This window comes from Scyliorhinus torazame, chromosome 1 (genome assembly GCF_047496885.1).
Source record: "Scyliorhinus torazame isolate Kashiwa2021f chromosome 1, sScyTor2.1, whole genome shotgun sequence".
NCBI classification, from domain to species: Eukaryota; Metazoa; Chordata; class Chondrichthyes; order Carcharhiniformes; family Scyliorhinidae; genus Scyliorhinus; species Scyliorhinus torazame.
In genome coordinates this window covers 32,724,327-32,746,090 of record NC_092707.1, presented here as the reverse complement: position 1 = coordinate 32,746,090, position 21,764 = coordinate 32,724,327, and the positions used below count along the sequence as shown (strand labels likewise).

The window sequence follows — 21,764 nt, the reverse complement described above, 5'->3', positions numbered from 1 at the left end:
CAGCAGTTGCGGGGATGGTTAAACCAACATTCAGTGATCGCCAATCTACAAAACAATATTCAGGTCACATCTCAGATCCTGGCATCATTCAGCAGTCAAGATATCATTGTATAGGGGACATCATGAAGGGATTTGCATTGTAGCATAGCTCAACAAAAATGCAGTTTCACCACACCATGGCAAAATTCAGTGCAAAAGATGGTTGATAGATGCAGGGAACCTAAACCGATAGCATTGGCCATCACCGGTTTGCAGCATGCACTAGTGTGCAAGTTTAAATGCAACTGAGTCCAGCACAGAAGCTGGGGAAAAGGAGGCATAATTGAAGAGAATATTAAGAATTTATGGGTAAGATAGAGAATTATTTCCGGAGGACAAACCTCTGTTAGCTATCATGGGGAGAAAAACAAATGAAAACCTAAAATAAAAGGTGTTTAGATACAAAGATAGGCTGTGCAGAAATGGGTAGAATGCAGAGTAAACCTCAAATGGAAGACACCTGATCGATGGAAGTCCACTTGATCTCCACTACAAGACTTGCTGTCGATCAGACCCATTGTATTTTGTTTCGGATGGTGGTGATTCAGTCACTGACATACTCTCACATTAGAAAAGAATCAACATTGCACACCAACATTGTACAGTCGAACACCCGAACACCTCTCCAAAATGAGACGGACTTGGCACACAGATTTTTGAAATCCCTTTTCCAGTTTGGCTGTTTTAAATCTTAAATGTGAACCGTCAATAGTCTTGTTCAAGGAAGAAAACCAAACGGCTTGAGCAGTGAAATTCTTCTGGAATGTTATCTTTACCATTCACGGTCATATATTTTTTACGTGAATGTAGGATAGTGTAAACGTCAACCAAAAGAGCTTACCAATTTAAATGGAGGAGGGTATACAAAGGAGTTCTTTTCGGAATACATCAACCAGTTTTCAAATCAAAACTTGGAAATGAACCCCTAATTATTCTCTCTTATATACAAGTTACCTATTAAATTATCTCCTTACCATTTAATATCGGTTGACACAAGCAAAAAGTATTCCAGTCACAACATGCACATGTTTGCTTTAAAAACTAAAATCCGTATTGAACAGCTGGATTTGAAAAAAAACATTATTCATTTTCAGGAAGGCAGCGACAGGGAGACACCACTCCATAACCTGATCCATCAGTGGTCATCGTGACTTTAAATATAATGTAACAATAAGGTTGGAAACAGTTTGAAATTAAATCAGGAATCTCAAGAACTTTTTTTTTTGAAAAGGGGTTAATGAAAAGAAGGGAAATGAACTTGCTCCCCCTCTGTGGAAAAATATAATGCATATCTTTAAAGAGGAGCATTCTTTCATGAACAACCTCAGCCATTGCTTAAAGCAGGTAGCCAAAACCAAGTAGGTTTCAATAGTCTAGTGGTTGCTGTTGCAGTGGTTCCATTGGTTAAAATCTTTTTAAAAAAGCATTTCTACTGTGGAGAGGCTCAAAATGGAAGCGGTTTCAAAAGCTTAATTGGAAGGCTACACTAGCATAATTGACACCATTTGTGTTACAAAAGAACAGTAATGTGCTCATTGAATCATCTCAGAACGAAAGCAGACGGAACACCAACTGTTTCCAAGCTTTTAATAAAAATGAGAAAATATTCAAAATATTCTTATCCAGGAATTAGTTTGGGTTTGTAGCCAGCAAGTTTATCTTTATGGGACTCACTCATTCAATTTCTCTACACTCCTCTCTTCAGTGGAGGAAGATGTGCAGCCTCCAGTTGGGAAGCTAAGACCATGAACCAAACTGATCAATGTTAAACTGGCCTTCACTCGACAGCGTTGAATATAACCCAGAGCATCTTCATCGTCAATAAACATCAGGGTTACATGTGTCATGAATAGCTGCATGGCAGACTACGTGTAACAAGGATGACTGGCATACAGTCACCATGTAAGAAAGTGCATCTTAGAAGATTTTGTTTATATTAGATGGATAACCAGAAGCTCAATATTTTCCAGAAGTGAGCTAACTTTGAAAGGAGAATATGCAACGCAAGCACTTATGCTGGTGACCTCTTACCAATTATAATACACTTTTATTGGAATATTCAGAATAAAGGGAAAGAGTGGAAAAGATTATTGCCAGCACTACATGCTGCTGGCATTATCCGCCATCCACAGAACTACTGTGCTCAAAATGCATCATCAGAGTGTGGGTGCATACAACAATGCACAAACTGACAACTTAAATTATCAGGTTTATTTTGTGACCATCCGATGCCAGGTTGTGTCTGCCGAGCGCACACTGGATGTTTCAGTAATTCCCCAACCATATAAACTAGCCGCTGAAAAAGAAATCAGATGCAGTGCTCACTTATGGCATGAAAATGCTTCCAGGAGGCAGTTTGAAGTCAGAAAACTGAGCAATGAAATAACAATCCGAACACTGCCACAGTAAGTGCAGCGTGCGGACAGATAACAGTTAGTGGAAAATGGCCACGGTGCAGCTGGTCTGTTTCCGATTTTGCTACTTTATACCAGGAAACATGGAAAGAAGGAAGGAGATCAGGGGCAAGAATTCCAGCAAAGGTGGGTTGGATTACTTGCAGTACAAGCCAGAATATCATGCAACAATTCGGCCAAAAATGACAAGCATATTTTCAGTTCAGTACATAAAATGCTTTTCTCCTAATCCTCCCCAAAGTTTTACCCGGCAAACCTGAAGGGGTTTAGAAAGCACAACTTCTTTCCCAACTCCCAGATTATTATTTTTTGCTCGAGAAAGGTTTAGACTTGAAGGAAAATTATTGAAGGCGAAGCAACAAGAGGCCACATGGCAAAAGAATGTCAATAGAGGAGGATAAAGGATTTGGGCAGAACCCGTTAACAAAGAAGAAGGCTGCGTGTTTTGTTTTCAGGAGGAATACAATACCCACTGGTCTCTCAATCCAAAGAGAAGGTGATTGCTGGTCATATTCTACCCATCTTCTCTTCATGCTGAACATTTTAGAGGTCAAACAAGAATACTCTGGAGCCTAAGACTCCTGCTTAATTCAGCACTGTAATCAAAAAAATAATTAAATATTGGCAAGCTAAGCTCACCTAGTTAGCATCTCTGTGAAAATCAGGGATGGCTACACTGAACTGAAGTGAAACCTGAACTGGCAGAGACTTGATCCAGTTGAGTCCTGGGGCGCCGAGGTAGGCTACTTCCACCATTGATAACCATTCAGAAAGACACAGGATAAAGAACACCTGTATTTGTAAATGGTAATTAAATAGGATAGGGAAAATATAACAAGTGCAAAGTTAACCATTATGACATGCTAGTGGCTAAGGAAACTACTAGACTATTGCACCATCCATAGTCACCTAGTTAATGACGTTGCTGTAAGGGGTAAAACTGTAGAATGGGAGACTGATCACTTCTACATGGGAGCAAGGTCTGAAAGGGAGAAGATGCAAAGAGGACCTTTGCAGGCCAGAAAAGTGGAGAATGTCTGTGTGACCAACCATCAACGGAGATCAAAAAAGGTTTGCTCAAGAAATTGGAGGAGATCTGTGACTTACCTAATCACTGTCCTTTCCCAAGGAAAAAAACCTTAAATAAGTTACAAGTTGCATAGGTTGTAACCGGGTAAAAGGCTGTAACCGGGTAAAATCCTATTGGAACGTGGTGGGTCAGATGTAGTCAATGGCCATTACTGCCTCTCAAAATTTAAAATATAGAACAATTGTGCAGGAAGCAGCAGAGTTAATGCCAGCAAAGCTAACATCATGCATTTCATCCATACAAACGTACCACACGAATTCCCAAAAAGCAATTCTGGGGTGGACATGAAGTAAAACAGAAGTTAAGACCCCAGCAAAAGTTAAAATTGAGAGAAAAAAAGTGTTCTCAGCTTCTTCTGTTTTAGTTTTACAAGTAAGCGGCTGTTGGATTCAGTGTTTGGTTTCTGGAAAGTCAATGCTTCAGCAATTACATCCTATGGCAATTACACGGTTTTGAAAAATAATTACATAATTAAGCCAATTGCATTGTTATAAGGACAGGTGTTGAGCATTGGTTCACCTAGAAATTAACAATGTTCATTTGATCTTTTAGAATCATAGTATTCTTACTGAGAGGGGCTGTTTAGCACAGGGCTAAATCGCTGGCTTTGAAAGCAGACCACGGCAGGCCAGCAGCACGGTTCAATTCCCATACCAGCCTCCCCGAACAGGCGCCGGAATGTGGCGACTAGGGGCTTTTCACAGTAACTTCATTTGAAGCCTACTTGTGACATTAAGCGATTTTCATTTCATTTCATTTTCAATGCAGAAAGAGGCTATTCAGCCAATCAAGTTTGCACCAGCCCTCCGAAAGAGCACCCCACCCAGGCCCACTCCATATCCGCAACCTAACCTATACATCCCTGGACACTTGGGGAACAATTTATCATGGCCAATCCACCTGCACATGTTTAGACTGTGGGAGGAAACCCACGAGGAGAACGTGCAAACTCCACACATCATCCAAAGCCGGAATTGAGAGTCCCTGGTGCTTGGAGGTAGCTCTGCAAACCACCGTGTAGTTTGCCTCCTTTATTTGTTAATTAGTTTCCCCAAGAGTACATAGACGCAGCTGGTGTGTGGAAAGGAATAAAGAGTCTCTCACTGCAGAGCAGTTCGGAGAATAAACCTGCTCAAGGCAAGAGAAGCTTTAGACTTATTCTTTCACCATATACTATTAATGGATTTAACATGGAAACGTGTGCCAATGCTTGGAAGTCTGCTGCTGGATAATTGATCTTGAAAATTAACAGTTATGTTATCAACTGATAATTTGTCTACCCGGAACTGCCGCTCTTTTCAGTTTTAACTGATTCAGAGCAATCACTAGAATGTTTCATTAAATTAGACAAGTAGTTTTCTGTAGATGTGCGTTCCAGACAGCTAGTAATAAAAGTGTGTGGTATGACCCCCCTGGGAAGTAAGGGAGTGTGAACCATCCGATTCCAATTAACTCATTATGAACTGGCCTGGTAATTGGGGCGGAGCTAGCTGCCCCTTAACAGGGAAGGGTCCACAGAATAAAAACCCTGGCCTGGGTGCAGGTCGGGGAGGGTGACTCCTTGGGGTGTGGGAGTGTAGTAGTGTATCTTAATAAATCTCTTTGCTGTATCCTACTGTCCGTCCTATGAGTGTTTCTCGCCCATTGGATTCTACAATGGGATATTGGTTACCGTTCTATAAATTCACTTTTGGTCTTGTATTCACAAATATGGAGGTGACTACTGGAACAAAAAAAAAAAAGTGTAAAACATCTGTGTTGATGTTAGAGCTAGAGTATAACGGGGCAATGTGTTGGAACAAATGAATGACAGCAGAGCCAGAAGAGAAGGAACTTACTTGACCTTGTCATGTGAGAGTACCTTTAAGAAATGGATGTTTAAGAAATGTACCTTAAGAAATGGGTGTTTATCAATGATGTCAGAGAGTGGGTGGAGCTGGGTTGTCCGTCAGCTTTTTACTTCCGTTTTAGGCTGTTTGCTGCAAGGTGTGTTTTAGTTTCATTTTCAGTGTTGGAGCTGAAGCCAGATAAAGCAGGTGTACTGTTGGTCTTTTCATGGCAGAGAGAACATCTCTTGATCATTTGGTGAATTCAGAATTATAAATGTTTTCAGTAGTGAATGGAAACCTGATGTGCTTCTGTTTATAGGCGTTTCTTTGTCTTCTGGATGTTGTTTGGGAAGTTATTAAAGGATTACTTAATGTTGTATTCTTTGGGGTTTGTATTTGAATTGATGGTTACTGAGATGGTCACTGTATGTTTTAAAAAGGTCAACTGGAGTTCATAGAATAAACATTGTTTGCTTTAAAAAATACTTTTCCATTTCTGCTTTACCACACCTGTAGAGTAGGCCGTGTGCTCCCCATACCACAATCTATTAAAAGTGGTGGGTCTGGTGAACTCCATGATACACTTTGGGGTTCTCTAAACTCTGGCCCATAACAAATTGGGGGCTCGAGGGGGATAAAAGTCTATCTATTGGATTGGCTCAATGAACTTAAAGACAGTGAGAGGTGAGCATATTGTGGTTGTTTTTCAGGTGTGGTATTCTAGTTTAAGTAGGGACTGTGTTGTGGACTATGCCTCTTTCAGAGGCTCTAGAGTTTTTGGGGGTGGAGACGGTCACACGCTGTACCTTATGGACAGAGACTAAAAGCAGATTGTTAGATTTGGCAAAACAATGCAGTTAACATTACCTGACAATGCGAATAGATGACGTAATTATGGCGGTGGCTAAGCATTTAAAGTTGCCTGAGATACAGTTTGACTCATTGGAAATGGCAAAAATTCAGTTACATATTAAACAAATGGAACATGAAAAAGAATTAAAGCAGCTTGAATACGAAGAGAGGGGAAAAAGAAAAGCCCTAGCAGAACAAAAAAAAAAGAAAGAGAAAGGGAGATGCAGATCAGGGAAAGATAAACGGAGAGAGTTTGAACTTCAGAAAACATGACAGTCAGTTAAAATTGGCAGACGTAAAGGAAAACGTACAGTTGGATGATAGTGATGAGGATAGTGAGAAAGAGAGTCGTAGTCGAAGGCTTGGTGGGGATCTATTTAAATATGTCCAAGCATTGCCAAAGTTTGATGAGAAGGAGGTAGAAGCCTTTTTCATTTCATTTGAGGGGACTAAACAAATGAAATGGCCACAGGACATGTGGGTATTACTGATGCAAACAAAGCTGATAGGTAGGGCTAGTGAAGTGTTTGCATCATTACCGGAGGGGGTATCTGGAATGTATGAGGAGGTGAAAAAAAATCCATCTTGGGTGCATATGAACTAATGCCTGAAGCCTACAGACAAAGGTTTAGAAATTTAAGGGAAGAATTTGGTCACACATTCATGGAGTTTGAAAGGATCAAACAGTAAATTTGATAGGTGGATAAGGGCTTTGAAATTAGACCAAACATATGAAGCTCTGAAAATTATACTTTGAGGAGTTTAAAAATTCAATTCCTGGGTGTAGTGAGTGATGTGTTGGGTGCTCTGGATCCATGGAACACATACAGGCCACCGACACTTAATAAAATAGTGCAACACAATTTTATTAAGTCAGAAACTGTTGAACATACTTTCACTGTGGGTTAACACGATTTTAGATTGAACTAAAGACCTATGCCTTGTCCTAACCAGTCTATTCACTCAGCACATGGTGAAGATATGTGCTGCAGGCTGCGAGCTCTGTCCTACTAGGAGGCTGCAGCTCGAATGAGCGGGAACTCTGATGCCCCCGTCTTTATAGTGAGTGTGCTCTAACTGGTGATTGGCTGCGGTGTTGTGTGTGTGGATTGGTCTTGCTGTGTGTCCATCAGTGTGTGTGTGTATCTGCACCATGATATACTGGTGTATATTATGACATCCCCCCCTAAGAATGCATGTGTGGCAATAAATAGTATATGGTGAGAATGTTCCTAACTACGTGTGGGGTGCGAAGACATATTTACAGGACTACGTACATGAGAACTAAGCTATTTACAGGTGAAGGTGCCTGGTGCAGAGAAGCAGTATGCAACAAGATGAACACTATATACAAACCAGGTAAACGATCAAACAAAGCAACGAAACAATTCAGAAAGTCTATAAGTCCACAAAGTTCATAAATTAAGGTGGGCGACGAATTCTGGTTGACCGCCTCAAGGGTGGGTCGAGAGCCGCCGGTTCAGGAGCGGGCTGGACTGCGTCAGAGTCAGGGGAATGCAGAGTGACAGGGATTTCTGCATGGTCCGTGGGAGGGTCAGCAGGAGGGCGAGGCAACAGTGGAGGGTCACGTGGAGAGCGTGGAACGAGACAAAGGGGGCGTCAATTGCGGCGCAGAATGGAGCCATCCGGTAGACGAACCAGGAACGAGTGGGGGGGCCACCTGCCGAAGAACCACAGCGGTTGCAGACCAGCCACCATCCGGAAGATGGATGCGGACATTGTCATCTGGAGCCAGAGCAGGAAGATCAGCTGCACGGGAGTCGTGAGCCGCCTTGTGCTGTGCGTGAGACAGCTGCATCCGGTGAAGGACCGGAACATGGTCGAGGTCTGGGACATGAATGGACGGCACCGTCATCCTCAGGGTACAACCCATGAGCAACTGGGCTGGCGACAGGCCAGTGGACAGTGGGGCGGAGCGATAGGCCAGCAAGGAGAGGTAGAAATCGGCAGCCTTGCAGAGGAGCTATTTGACTACATGTACTCCCTTCTCCGCATTGCCGTTGGATTGGGGGTACAGGGGACTGGATGTCACATGGGAAAAATTGTACCGCCTGGCAAAGTTGGACCATTCCTGGCTGGCGAAGCAGGGGCCATTGTCCGACATAACAGTGAGCGGGATGCCGCGTCGAGCAAAGGTTTCCATACAGGCACGAATGACTGCAGACGAGATGATGTTGTGTAACCGTATCACCTCCGGGTAATTCGAAAAGTAGTCCACGATCAGGACATAGTCTCTACCCAGCGCGTGGAACAGGTCGATGCCCACCTTGGTCCATGGTGACGTGACCAACTCATGGGGCTGCAGGGTCTCACGTGGTTGGGCCGGCTGGAAGTGCTGACAAGTGGGGTAGTTGAGCACCGTGTTGGCTATGTCCTCATTAATGCCGGGCCAGTACACTGCCTCTCGGGCCCGTCGGCAGCACTTTTCCACGCCAAGGTGGCCCTCGTGTAGTTGTTCGAGGACAAGCTGGCGCATGCTATGCGGGATGACAATGCGGTCCAGTTTTAGAAGAACCCCGTCCACTACCATCAGATCATCTGACATTATAGAACTGCGGGCATTGGCCCTTGAGCCACCAGTCTGTTAGGTGGCGCATGACACGCTGTAGCAAGGGGTCAGCCGCCGTCTCGCAGCGAATTTGGACGAGGCGTTCATCCATAGCAGGTAGATTGGAGGCCGTGAATGCCACATGGGCGTCAACCTGGCAGACAAATCCTGCTGGGTCACATGGAGTGTTGACTGCACTGGAGGGAGCGTCAGCAATGAGGAGGTCTTTGCCTGGGGTGTATACCAGCTGGAAGTCATATTGCCGGAGCAGAATACGCTGGAGGAGAGGCGTCATGTCGTTCAATTCTTTCTGTATTACATTGACCAGCGGGCGATGGCTGGTCTCGACGGTGAATTGAGGAAGTCCGTAGGCATAATCGCGAAACTTAACCACACCGGTCAGAAGGCCCAGGCACTCCTTTTCTATCTGCGCGTAGCGCTGCTCCGTGGGGGTCATCGCACGTGACGCATGTGCCACGGGGGCCCCATGATGAGGCCTCATCACGTTGAAGGAGCACTGCCCCAATGCCGGATTGGCTGGCATCGGTTGCTGGATCAAAGAAAGCTAAGTCCGGGGCGGTGGTGAGTTTTGTTTTGAGTTCTCTCCATTCGCGCTCGTGGGCAGGGAGCCATTGGAAGTCTGTCATCTTCTGGACCAGGTTCCTGAGAGCCGTGGTATGAGAGGCGAGGTTAGGGATGAACTTCCCTAAAAGGTTGACCATGCCCAGAAATCGGAAGACCGCCTTCTTGTCCTCTGGCGTTTTCATAGCTGTGATAGCAGCTACCTTGTCCGCATCCGGCTGCACACCCAATTGGGAGATGTGGTCCCCAAGGAACTGGAGTTCCGTCTGACCAAAGGAGCATTTGGCCCTGTTGAGGCGGAGGCCATGCTCACGTATACATTTGAATACGCGCTGGAGGCGACTAACATGCTCCTGCGGGGTGGTGGACCAAATGATTATGTTGTCGACATAGATGCGAACACCTTCAATACCTTCCATCATTTGTTCCATAATCCTATGGAACACTTCTGAAGCAGATATGATCCCAAACGGCATCCTGTTGTAACAATATCTTGCAAAGGGGGTATTAAATGTGCACAGTTTCCTGCTGGATTTGTCGAGCTGGATTTGCCAGAATCCTTTTGAGGCGTCGAGTTTGGTGAAGAGCTTGGCGCGAGCCATCTCACATGTGAGCTCTTCGCGCTTGGGAATTGGATAATGCTCCCTCATGATATTGTAATTTAGATCCTTGAGATCAATGCAAATTCTCAATTCGCCGGAAGGCTTTTTTACTCAGACCATGGAACTGACCCAGTCCGTCGGTTCTGTGACTTTGGAAATCAGTCCTTGGTTCTGGAGGTCCTGCAGCTGTTGCTTGAGTCGGTCCTTAAGGGGTGCTGGGGCCCTGCGAGGTGCGTGCACCACAGGCGTGGCATTCGGTTTCAATAAGATCTTGTAGGTGTATGGGAGCGTGCCCATGCCCTCTAAGACGTCGTGGTGCTGGTTGATAATGGCATTGATTTGCGCCCTGAAGTCGGTGTCCTGAAAGGCAGACACGTCAGCAGGAGAGAGAGTGAACTCTCTGAACTAGGTTCAACAGCTTGCATGCCTGCGCGCCAAGCAGGGAGGCTTTCGAGGAGCCCACGAATTCAACGGGAAGGATGGCTTTGCGTGATCTGTGCGTCACTTCAAGTTGGCACAAGCCACTGGCATCAATGACATTGCCATTGTAATCTAATAGCTGGCAGGCTGATGGAAGGATGGCTGGTTTGACACGAAGGCTTTGGAGGTCAGACCGCGCAATGAGATTGGCGGTGGCACCAGTGTCCAGGCGGAATCATATTTGGGACTGGTTGACCGTAAAGGTGGCACACCACTCATCGTCTGGATCGATGCTGTATACCGATAAAGGCTGGATTCTTTGCTTCGGGGGGACACTGTTTTTTGTGACGATACGGACTCGAAAAGGCGCCTCGGTGTCCATGTTGGGTAGTAGGTCCGCATCGGACTCTGTGACCGTGGGTTGAATGGCCCGGACATTCCTGCGAGGCTGGCAGAAGCGATGTGAGTTGGCAGGCTGAGCTGCTCTGCATAAGACAGAATAGTGGCCAAGTTTGCCACATCTCAGGCATTGTTGGGATTTGGCGGGGCATTGCCACTTTAAATGGGCGGGCCACAATTGCCACACGTCGGAGCATCAATACGTTCGCTGCGCCAGGTTGTACGTGGTGAGCGCCTGCGCATTAAGTTTGTCGACGTCGCCGTCCCCTCGTTTGGTGCACACAAGCGCGGGAGTACGCGAAAAGCGCGCAAAATGGCCGCCCTCATCCAGGCGGAGGCCCTGGAGTTGCTCGATTGCTTGGACCCGTTCTGCTTCTTGGGGACCTTGCCGCGCCGTTTCAGCCGCTTGGATGTGGGAATACCGACTAATGGCGTGTTCGTGTAGCACACAGGTCTCGATGGCGGTCGCTAGGGTGAGCTGCTTTACCTTGAGGAGCTGCTGGCGTAGGGGGTCCGACTGAACAAGGAAAACGATCTGGTCGCGTATCATGGAGTCGGAGGTGGGCCCGTAGCTACAGGACTGCGCAAGGATGTGGAGGTGGGTGAGAAAGGTTCATCCTTACCCTGCAAATGCTGTTGGAATACATAGCGCTCGAAACTTTCATTCACCTCTATACTGCAGTGTGTGTCAAACTTGAGGAGGACCGTCTTGAACTTTGATTTATCTTCATCGTCCGCAAAGGTGAGAGAATTGAAAATGTGAATGGCATGGTCCCCGGCCGTGGATAGGAAGAGAGCGATCTTCCTGGTGTCTGAGGCAGCTTCCCGGTCTGTAGCTTCAAGGTAGAGCTGGAAGCGTTGTTTGAATATCTTCCAGTTGGCCCCTAGGTTCCCGGTGATGCGGAGCGGCGGCGGCGGGCGGACGCTGTCCATTTTGCAGGATGACTGTATGCTGCTGGAAGGGAGATCACTTGCAGGTAGGTCTAAGAAGTTCTAATATCCCTCAACTCCTGGTATCATGATGTGTTGGGTGCTCTGGATCCGTGGAACACATACAGGCCACCAACACTTAAAATAGTGCAACACTATTTTATTAAGTCAGAAACTGTTGAACATACTTTCACTGTGGGTTAACACAAAGAACTGTACAGCACAGGAACAGGCCCTTCGGCCCTCCAAGCCCCTGCCGACCATGCTGCCCGACTAAACTACAATCTTCTACACTTCCTGGGTCCGTATCACTCTATTCCCATCCTATTCATGTATTTGTCAAGATGCCCCTTAAATGTCCCTATCGTCCCTGCTTCCACCACCTCCTCCGGTAGCGAGTTCCAGGCACCCACTACCCTCTGTGTAAAAAAACTTGCCTCGTACATCTACTCTAAACCTTGCCCCTCTCACCTTAAACCTATGCCCCCTAGTAATTGGCCCCTCTACCCTGGGGAAAAGCCTCTGACTATCCACTCGGTCTATGCCCCTCAATTTTGTAGACCTCTATCAGGTCGCCCCTCAACCTCGGTCGTTCCAGTGAGAACAAACCGAGTTTATTCAACCGTTCCTCATAGCTAATGCCCTCCATACCAGGTAACATTCTGGTAAATCTCTTCTGCACCCTCTCTAAAGCCTCCACATCCTTCTGGTAGTGTGGCAACCAGAATTGAACACTATACTCCAAGTGTGGCCTAACTAAGGTTCTATACAGCTGCAACATGACTTGCCAATCTTATACTCAATGCCCCGGCCAATGAAGGCAAGCATGCCGTATGCCTTCTGGACTACCTTCTCCACCTGTGTTGCCCCTTTCAGTGACCTGTGGACCTGTACACCTAGATCTCTGACTTTCAATACTCTTGAGGGTTCTACCATTCACTGTATATTCCCTACCTGCATTAGACCTTCCAAAATGCATTACCTCACATTTGTCCGGATTAAACTCCATCTGCCATCTCTCCGCCCAAGTCTCCAAACAATCTAAATCCTGCTGTAACAATCTAAATCCTGCTGTAACAATCTAAATCCTGCTGTAGATATTAGATTGAACTAAAAACCTATGCCTTGTCCTAACCAGTCTATGCACTCAGCACAGGCTGTGAGCTCTGTCCTACTAGGAGGCTGCAGCTCGAATGAGCGGAAACTCTGATGCCCCCTGTCTATATAGTGCGTGTGCTGTAACTGGCGATTGGCTGCGGTGTTGTGTGTGTTGATTGGTCCCGCTGTGTGTGTGTATCTGCACCATATACTGGTGTATATTATGACAGTGGGCAGAGTATATTATGACAGTGAGGACTCATGTAGAAGAGCACAGGGTTAAAACTGCGAGATTAGCAACAGAAGTGGCAGATGATTATGAATTAGTTCATAAATCAAAGCTTGGTTTCCAACATCAGTTTCAGCCTGTGAGGGATAGAAACTGGGGACATGTAAAGGTGATCTGATGGGAAATAATGAGAGTGTACCTCACACTAAAAAAGAAATCCAGGACGGTGGAAAATAAATGAAAAATATCAAAATGTTTTCACTGTAATAAACTAGGCCATGTAAAGTCAGTGTTGGTGGTTGAAGAAAAGCACTGGGAAGGCTGATGTGGTAAAACAGGATAAGACAGTGGGGTTTGTTAAAGTGGAAAAGGAAAGCCCAAGTGAAGCGAAGGAGGTGCAAAAGATTGTACAGCCTGATCAAGAGGTGATTGATAAGAAGTTGCCAGAAGTGTGGGTAAAGTTTAGTCATGTGTATCAGGCGGAACAGGTAAAGAAGTCACAATGTTAAGAGATACGGGAGCTAGTCAATCTTTAATGGTAAGAGATGAGGAGTTATGCAGTTTGGGAAGAATGTTGCCAGAAAAGGTGTTAATATGTGGAATTCAGGGTGAAAGGAGTAGTGTTCAAAGTCCAGTGAAGAGTGGTGAAGTGGTAGGAGGACTAATAGAGAAACTATCTTGTCCAGGAATACAGTTTATCTTGGGTAATGATATAGCTGGATCGCAGGTGGGAGTGATGCCTATTGTAGTTGATAGGCCAGTGGAAAATCAGACAACTGAAGTGTTGAAGGACGAATATCCTGGGATTTTTCCGGATTGTGTAGTAACAAGGTCGCATCAAGAGGAGAAATCAAAGAGTGAAGATGAAGCAGAAGTGCAATTATCAGAAATGATTTTAGATCAGACGGTTGAAAAAGGACAAGAACAGGTGGAGGATGAGGTGGATATTTTTACTTCAGGAAAATTTACAACAGAAAGATATAGAAATAAAACGGATGTATCAGAAAGAGGAAGAGGAATCCGAGTGGATACCAGAGTGTTATTACCGTAAAAGTGATGTCTTGACGAGAAAATGGAGACCTGTACATATGCAGGCGGTTGAAAAGTGGGCAGAAGTTCATCAAGTAGTATTGCTGGTAGGGTATAGAAGAGGTGTTGAGAGTTGCACATGAGGTACCAGTGAGAGGTCATTTGGGAATAAGGAAAACTCAAGCTAAAATCCAAAAACATTTTTATTGGCCTGGACTACATAAAGATATAGTTACATTTTGTCAGTCATGTCACACATGTCAAGTGATAGGGAAACCTCAAGCAGTGATAAAACTAGCACCCTTAATACCCATTCCAGCATTTGAGGAACCTTCTACAAGGGTCTTAATTGATTGCGTAGGACCGCTTCCTAAAACGAAAAGTGGGAATCAATATCTTTTGACTATAATGGATGTGTCTACTAGGTTTCCAGAGGCCATTCCAGTACGTAATATTACAGCTAAAAAGATTGTGGAGGAGTTACTTAAATTCTTTACCAGATATGGACTACCCACAGAAATACAATCAGATCTCAAGGATCAAATTTTACCTAGAGGTTATTCAAAGAAGTTATGGATAGCTTAGGAATAGAACAATTCAAATCAACTGTGTACCATCCAAAATTGCAGGGAGCATTAGAAAGGTGGCTTCAGACATTAAAGACAATATTGAGGGCTTATTGTCAAGATTATCCAGAGGATTGGGATAAAGGAATTCCATTCGTACTGTTTGCAATTAGGGATGCACCTAATGAGTCAACCAAATTCAGTCCTTTTGAACTAATTTTTGGTCATGTGGCAAAAGGACCACTTAAATTGATTAAGGAAAAATTGGTGAGTGAGAAATCGGAAATTACATTATTGGATTAAGTGTCAAATTTTAGGGAACGATTAAATAGAGCAGGTGAATTGGCTAGACAACATTTAAAAGTTGCACAAAATGTGATGAAACGGGTAGCGGACAAGAAATCCAAAGATCGTAGTTTTGCCAGTGGAGATAAGGGCCGGGATTCTTCCCTACCAGGTGGGGCGGGGGGTCCCGGCGAGAGGGAGAGACGTGAACCACTCTGGCGTCGGGCCGCCCCAAAAGGTGCGGAATCCGCACCTTTAGGGGCCAAGCCCTCACCTTGAGGGGCTAGGCCCACGCCGGAGTGGTTTGCGCCCCGCTGGACGGCGGGAAAGGCATTTGGCGTCACGCCAGTTGGGGCTGAAGGGACTCCGCCGGTCGGCAGAAGTCCACGCATGCGCTGACATCATCCCCGTGCATGCTAAGGGGGGGGGGGGGGGTGACTTCCGTGTCGGCCATCGCGGAGTCGCGGAGACTATGGCCGAGGCGAAGGAAAAGAGTGCCCCCACGGCACAGGCCCGCCTGCAGATCAGTGGGCCCTGATCACGGGCCAGGCCACCGTGGGGGCCCCCGGTGCCAGATTGCCCCGTGCACCCCCCAGGACCCCAGAGCCCGCACCCGCCGCTAGTCCTGCCGGTAAGGTAGGTGGTTTGATTCACGCCAGGACTGGCATGACAGCAGCGGGACTTCGGCCCATCGCGGGCCGGAGAATCGCCGGGGGGCCGCCGACTGGCGCAGCGCGATTCCCACCCCCATCGAATTTTCGGTGCCGGAGAATTCGACGGCCAGCGGGGGTGGGATTCACGCCGCCCCCCGGCGATTTTCCGACCCGGCGGGGAGTCGGACAATCCCTGGTTTTAGTGTTGTTACCAGTGGTAGGTGAACCTTTAAAAGCAAAGTTTTGTGGATCTTATCAGATTGAAAGGAAATCAAGTGAGGTGAATTATGTGGTAAAACACCAGATAGAAGGAAGATTCACCGAGTGTGTCATGTGAATATGCTTAAAAGGTACTTTGAAAAGGGATGGAGAGCAAAAGGAGGAAGTTGTAATGATTCTCACTCAAAGTGACGAACCAAATCCAGATGACTGTGAATTTGACATACCTCAAATTAAATTGGAAAACGAGGATGTTCTTAAAAATTGGGATAAATTGTTGAGTTACTTTCCAGAGGAAAAACGGACTGACCTGAAAGAGTTATCGATATCGCATGGGCAAGTTTGTGGAGATAAATTGGGAAGTACTAAAATGGTTATACATGATGTCGATGTGGGAAATGCTGTTCCAATCAAACATCCATACAGACTTAACCCTTTAAAATTGGCACAGGTTAACAAAAGAGATTGAGAGTATGCTTAAAAATGGCATAATTGAAGTGGGTTGCAGCCAATGGAGTTCACCCATAGTGATGGTGCCTAAACCAGACGGTACCCAACGGTTGTGTGTGAAAGGTTAATGCAGTTCCAAGAACGGACTCTTATCCTATCCCACGTTTGGAGGATTGCATTTCCAAACTGAATTTACTTAAACGGTTACTGGCAGATGCCTTTATCCGAAAGGGTGAAGGAGATTTCAGCTTTTGTGACTCCAGATGGTATATACCAATTCAAAGTTGTGCCATTCGGCATGAAAAACGCCCCAGCCACATTTCACCGGTTAACAAAAGTTGTTTCAGGATTACCCAATTGTGCGTTATACATCGACGATCTGGTAATTTTCAGCCAGACATGGAAAGAACATTTAAAACATTTGATGGAGTTATTTGATCGACTTCAGGAGGCGGGGTTGGTGATAAACCTAGCCAAAAGTGAATTTGGAAAAGCTCAAGTCACTTTCCTTGGCCATACAATCGGACAGGGTCGAATGGTCACACGGGATGTGAAGACAACAGTTGAGGGGTTTCCGATACACTCATTACAAAGGGAAATAATGAGATTTCTTGGCAGGAGTGAATTTGATCGAACATTTGTGCGAAGGTTTGGTAGCGTGATTGCTCCACTGATGGACTTGCTGAAGAAACGTCAAAACTTTCAGTGGACAGCGGACTTTCAACAGGCAGTTGTCGGCCTGTAAGCTGTGATAACCAATGCTCCTGTGTTGGAGAATTACAAGGGACTCTGTGATCGGATTGAACTAAAGTATCTGACTTTAAAGAGTCATGCCAAGGCGTACAGGAATGGATCGATCGTGCAGAGTCCTTCTTGTTCAAAGAGACTGTCAATCGAGAAGGATTTCAGTTGGAGGAAGAACAAAAGAAATGGACCATATTATTATAGCTGTCTGAGTGTGATTTTTTTCTTTAAACAAAAAAGTACATTTACTGTGTGCATTTCTTAAAGGATAGTGAAAAGGTGAAAAATGAAACCATCATGAAGTTGATGGTTTATTTTTTTTTCTTGCGGTGAGGTGTCATGTGAGACCTTTAAGAAATGGGTGTTTAAGAAATGTACCTTTTAAGAAACGGGTGTTTATCAGTGATGTCAGAGTGTGGGTGGAACTGGGCTGTCTGTCAGCTTTTTACTTTAGTTTTAGGCCGTTTGCTGCAAGGTGTGTTTTAGTTTTGTTTTCAGTGTTGGAGCTGAAGCCAGACAAAGCAGGTGTACTGTTGTTCTCTCTGCCATGAAAAGACTATCTCTTGATCATTTGGTGAATTCAGAATTATAAATGTTTTCAGTAGTGAATGTAAACCTGATGTACTTGTGTTAAAAGGTGTTTCTTTTGTCTTCTGGATGATGTTTGGGAAGTTATTAAGGATTACTTAGTGTTGTATTCTTTGGGGGTTATATTTGAATTGATGGTTTCCAAGATGTTCACTGTATGTTTTAAAAAGGTTAACTTCAGTTCAGAGAATAAACATTGTTTTGCTTTAAAAAATATTTTTCCATTTCTGCTGTACCACACCTAGAGAGGTCGTGTGCTCCGCATACCACAATCTATTAAAAGTTGTGGGTCAGGTGAATCCATGATACACGGTTCTCTAAACTCTGGCCCATAACAACCTGTCCCTCTAAATAAAAACAACATCAATGGACTGGAAACAATGGAATCAGGAAGCATATTTTGAAACGATGGGTGCTTTCAGATTGCACCCGTTATGAAAATGAAATTAAAATCGTTTATTGTCACAAGCTTCAAACAAAGTTACTGTGAAAAGCCCCTAGTCGCCACATTCCGGCACCTGTTCAGGGAGGCTGGTACGGGAATTGAACCGTGCTGCTGGCCTGCCTTGGTCTGCTTTAAAAGCCAGCGATTTAGCCCAGTGTGCTAAACCAGCCCCAAGGTCAAACATGACCTTGAATATATCAACAGTATATCAAGTTATTCACAATCAACTGACAGTGATAAATCAGGAACAGGAGCCAACGGCGGAGAAAGAAGAGTCCAGCTTTAGAAAACATGTGGCCTGGATAGATTGGTCGTGGAGAGAGGATGTTTCCTCCTACTAGAACCGGAGGACACAATCTCAGACTAAATGGACGATCCTTTAAAACAGAGATGAGGGGGAATTTCTTCAACAGAGGGTGGTGAATCTGTGGAACTCTTTGCCGCAGGGGGCTGTGGAGGCCAATGAGGTAAAGAGGAGCCAATTGAAAAAGATTGTTGCCAAAAATGATGGAAGGAGCATCAGAACACGCTGTTGTTCACGGAGGAATTAGTAATGAATCTGAAAAGGTTCAAGGTGCACTCGATGAAATAATACAAGCTGAACATGGAAGTCAACCAGAACCAAACTCTTACTATTCCGGGGAGGAACAAACAAACCAATAACACAAAAAGAAGAAAATGCTGCATGACCACAATAGCTGCCTTTAGGACTTTCGGATTGACAAGATGCCCATGTCAAAAACGCCAGTTCTACAGGTTTCCAACAGAGAAAGAAAAACGAATTGATGATAAGACAGTCATAAATGAAAGTTAAACTGCACATGGGCAATGAGGCAATCCTGCAGATCAGACATTCTATAGCCTCCTTTATTCCTCTGTCTGAAATTCGCAGCCCACAGAACAAAAATCTCATAAAAGCTTGAAGATGATAACTACCAGCAATTAAAGAGATGATGAATAGTGGGAGATAACAAGTGTACAATTACATCCTTGGGCAAAACTGGCCCTAATGGGACTACCAGTTACTTTAGTATTAGCCATCCCCAGAAAGATCATGATGTGCATACTTCACAAGTGTATTGGGTAGCCAAGTCAATATAAAATGAGTAACCAAGGAGGAGAAGGTGCAATTGAAAATTCTTGATTGCTGATTAATTCTGAATGAAAACTCCTCGTTCTGAACAAAGGAAAGAATGTTGAAACATAGAAGGTAGGGAAGTTCAATACAGGAAGTCTAACTACAGTTGATTAGACAGATTGAAAGTCAGAGACAGGTAGTTGCTCACGATGAAAGGAAAGTTCAGATGCAAATATAAGTTGCTGATCAAGGGAGAGCATTGCAGGAGGCCTTATGAAAAAGGAAGCAAATAGGGAAGAACAAGGTACTTGTCAGAAGTCATCAATGTGTAAAAATACTGTGATATCGGATTTTCAGTAGTAGGATATCTAATGGGTGGGTTGTAATACTAGATTGTATTCTGCTTGAGTAACTTCTCTTCACACTGAGCTTAAAAAAGGTGAAACCGAAAAACTCTGGTATTCAGGATCTGCATTTAATTCAGCTTCACAAGCAACAAATTATCCAACAGCAAAATCAAAACTCTCAAAATAATGATTTGGGAATGAGCCAACTGAAATATATGCCGGGAGGAACTAACTGAAATATATGCCGGGAGGAACTAAATGGGTATCACTGTTCAAAGGCAGTACATAACGAGAGAGTCATATGCTCAAAGTCTATTCAGGAAAGAATGCTCCATTAATGCTGACCACTTTTATTACAGAACCCCATCAGTTTTGTGCTAAATAAAAACAAGCAGCTTCAGCATGAAGAATCAATCCTTCAAAACACCAATGATGGCATCAGGAGTTTAATCAACATTACAATAGCATGTACCTGGAGATAAATTAAAATGGTCTGATTGAAGAAGTCCTTCTCAATAAATAAGAGGTGTTTGGTCAACAATCACCACTATGAGAAATTACACTTTTCATCTGTAAAGAACATTTTATGTTGAAAGGAACATAACTAAAATTGTGAAACAATTTGCATTTCCATAGTATTGGGAGGAGAAACGTCTACCTCCAGCATTGGTGACCAATTTAAATAACAGACTGGCAGGGTCAATGAGATAAGCTGATGCTCTCATTAATTACATAAGAGCTCTAATTGAGGAGTCTTATTATATTGTAGTAATAGCCATGAACAAACCTTTCAGAAGAGGGCAGAGCTTAGCCAAGGCATGGACAGGACCCAAGCATGTAAACTGGCCAATTGTGAATTCCATTAGGAGCAGCGGAATCCCACACAACAACAGCATGATCAGATATGGGATGAGGAAAGCACCTGCAGGAAAGAAAAACAAAACAAAATCAGGAGTTGAATAGCCGACACCCGACAGCGGCACTTAAGCGGTCGCGCACAAGGTAGCTCCTGCCAGGACATTTGTTTTTCGGTGCTTTATGCCCGATTTGTGGGAAAATGTCAAAATCTGAAAATGCCCAAAAAGGCTGAGGATAAGAAACCGGCGAATGGAAATTTGTCCACAGACTCGGAGACTTTGCATGACTCCTCTGTGGAAAAAAAATGGCAGAGGCTGCTCTAGTGACTGCGGCCGCTCCAATGGTGGAGGATATGCATGCCATTGACAGAGTTTTTAAAAAATTTAGCGTACCCAATTTCTTCCAATTGAGGGGCAATTTAGCGTGGCCAATCCACCTACCCTGCACAAAACCCATGCAAACACGTGAAGAATGAGCAAACGCCACATGGACAGTGGCCCAGAACTGGGATCGAACCTGGGACCTCGGCGCAGTGAGGCTGCTATGCTAACCACTGTGCCAACATTCCTTCTCAATCAGAGCGTACCGTTGCTCAGTGGGAGTCATGGCTCTGGCGGCATATGCAAATGAGTCATCCCGTTGGAGGAGCACCGCCCCAATACCATCCTGGCTCGCGTCAGTGGATTTTTGGTCTCCTTGGTAGGGTCGAAGAACGCCAGAACCGGGGCTGTGGCGAGTTGTTGGGAATGAACTTCAAGGAAGTTGATCATCCCAAGAAAGCGGAGGACCGCCTTCTTGTCCTCTGGGGTCTTCATGGCGTTGATCGCAGAGACGGTGTCAGCACCTGGCCGCATGCCTTGCTGAGAGATGTGGTCACCAAGGAATTGGATTTCTGATTGACCGAACGGGCTCTGTTGAGTCGGAGGCCATGCTCATGGATTCGGTGGAATACCTGCTTGAGGCGATCGATGTGTTCTTGAGGAGGTGTGGACAAGATTATGACATCGTCAACATACACGCGCACCCCCTTGATACCCTCCATCATCTGTTCCATGATGCGGTGAAATATCTCTAGAGACAGATGATGCCAAAAGGCATCTGGTTGTAGCAGTAGCGACTGAACGGGGTATTGAATGTACACAGCTTGCGACTGGATGCATCCAGCTGCATTTGCCAGAACCCCTTGGAGGCGTCCAGCTTCGTAAAGAATTTGGCATGAGCCATCTCGCTGGTCAACTCTTCTCGTTTTGGTATCGGGTGTTCCCTCATGATGTTGCGGTTTCGATCCTTGGGGTCGATGCAGATTCGAAGCTCCCCTGACGGCTTCTTGACGCAGACCATGGAGCTGACCCAGTCCGTGAGTTCTGTGACCTATGATATGATGCCCTGGTCCTGCTGCTCGAGGCGGTCCTGGAGGGGTGCCGGCACCCGACGTGAATCACAGGGGTG

General features: G+C 45.1%; 1 protein-coding gene across 3 annotated transcripts in view; it reads right to left on the bottom strand.

Moving 5' to 3' along the window:
• Positions 1-21,764, bottom strand: part of LOC140395490 (sodium- and chloride-dependent GABA transporter 1-like) — a 159,673-nt gene that overhangs the window by 95,762 nt on the left and 42,147 nt on the right. For 2 of the 3 annotated variants that reach the window (XM_072483339.1, XM_072483505.1), the window contains one exon: positions 20,245-20,379. In XM_072483339.1, coding sequence (XP_072339440.1) covers positions 20,245-20,379 — 135 coding nt within the window. Of the gene's footprint in view, positions 1-20,244; positions 20,382-21,764 lie in introns of those variants that run through there. The other variant, XM_072483423.1, reaches the window with a different exon arrangement.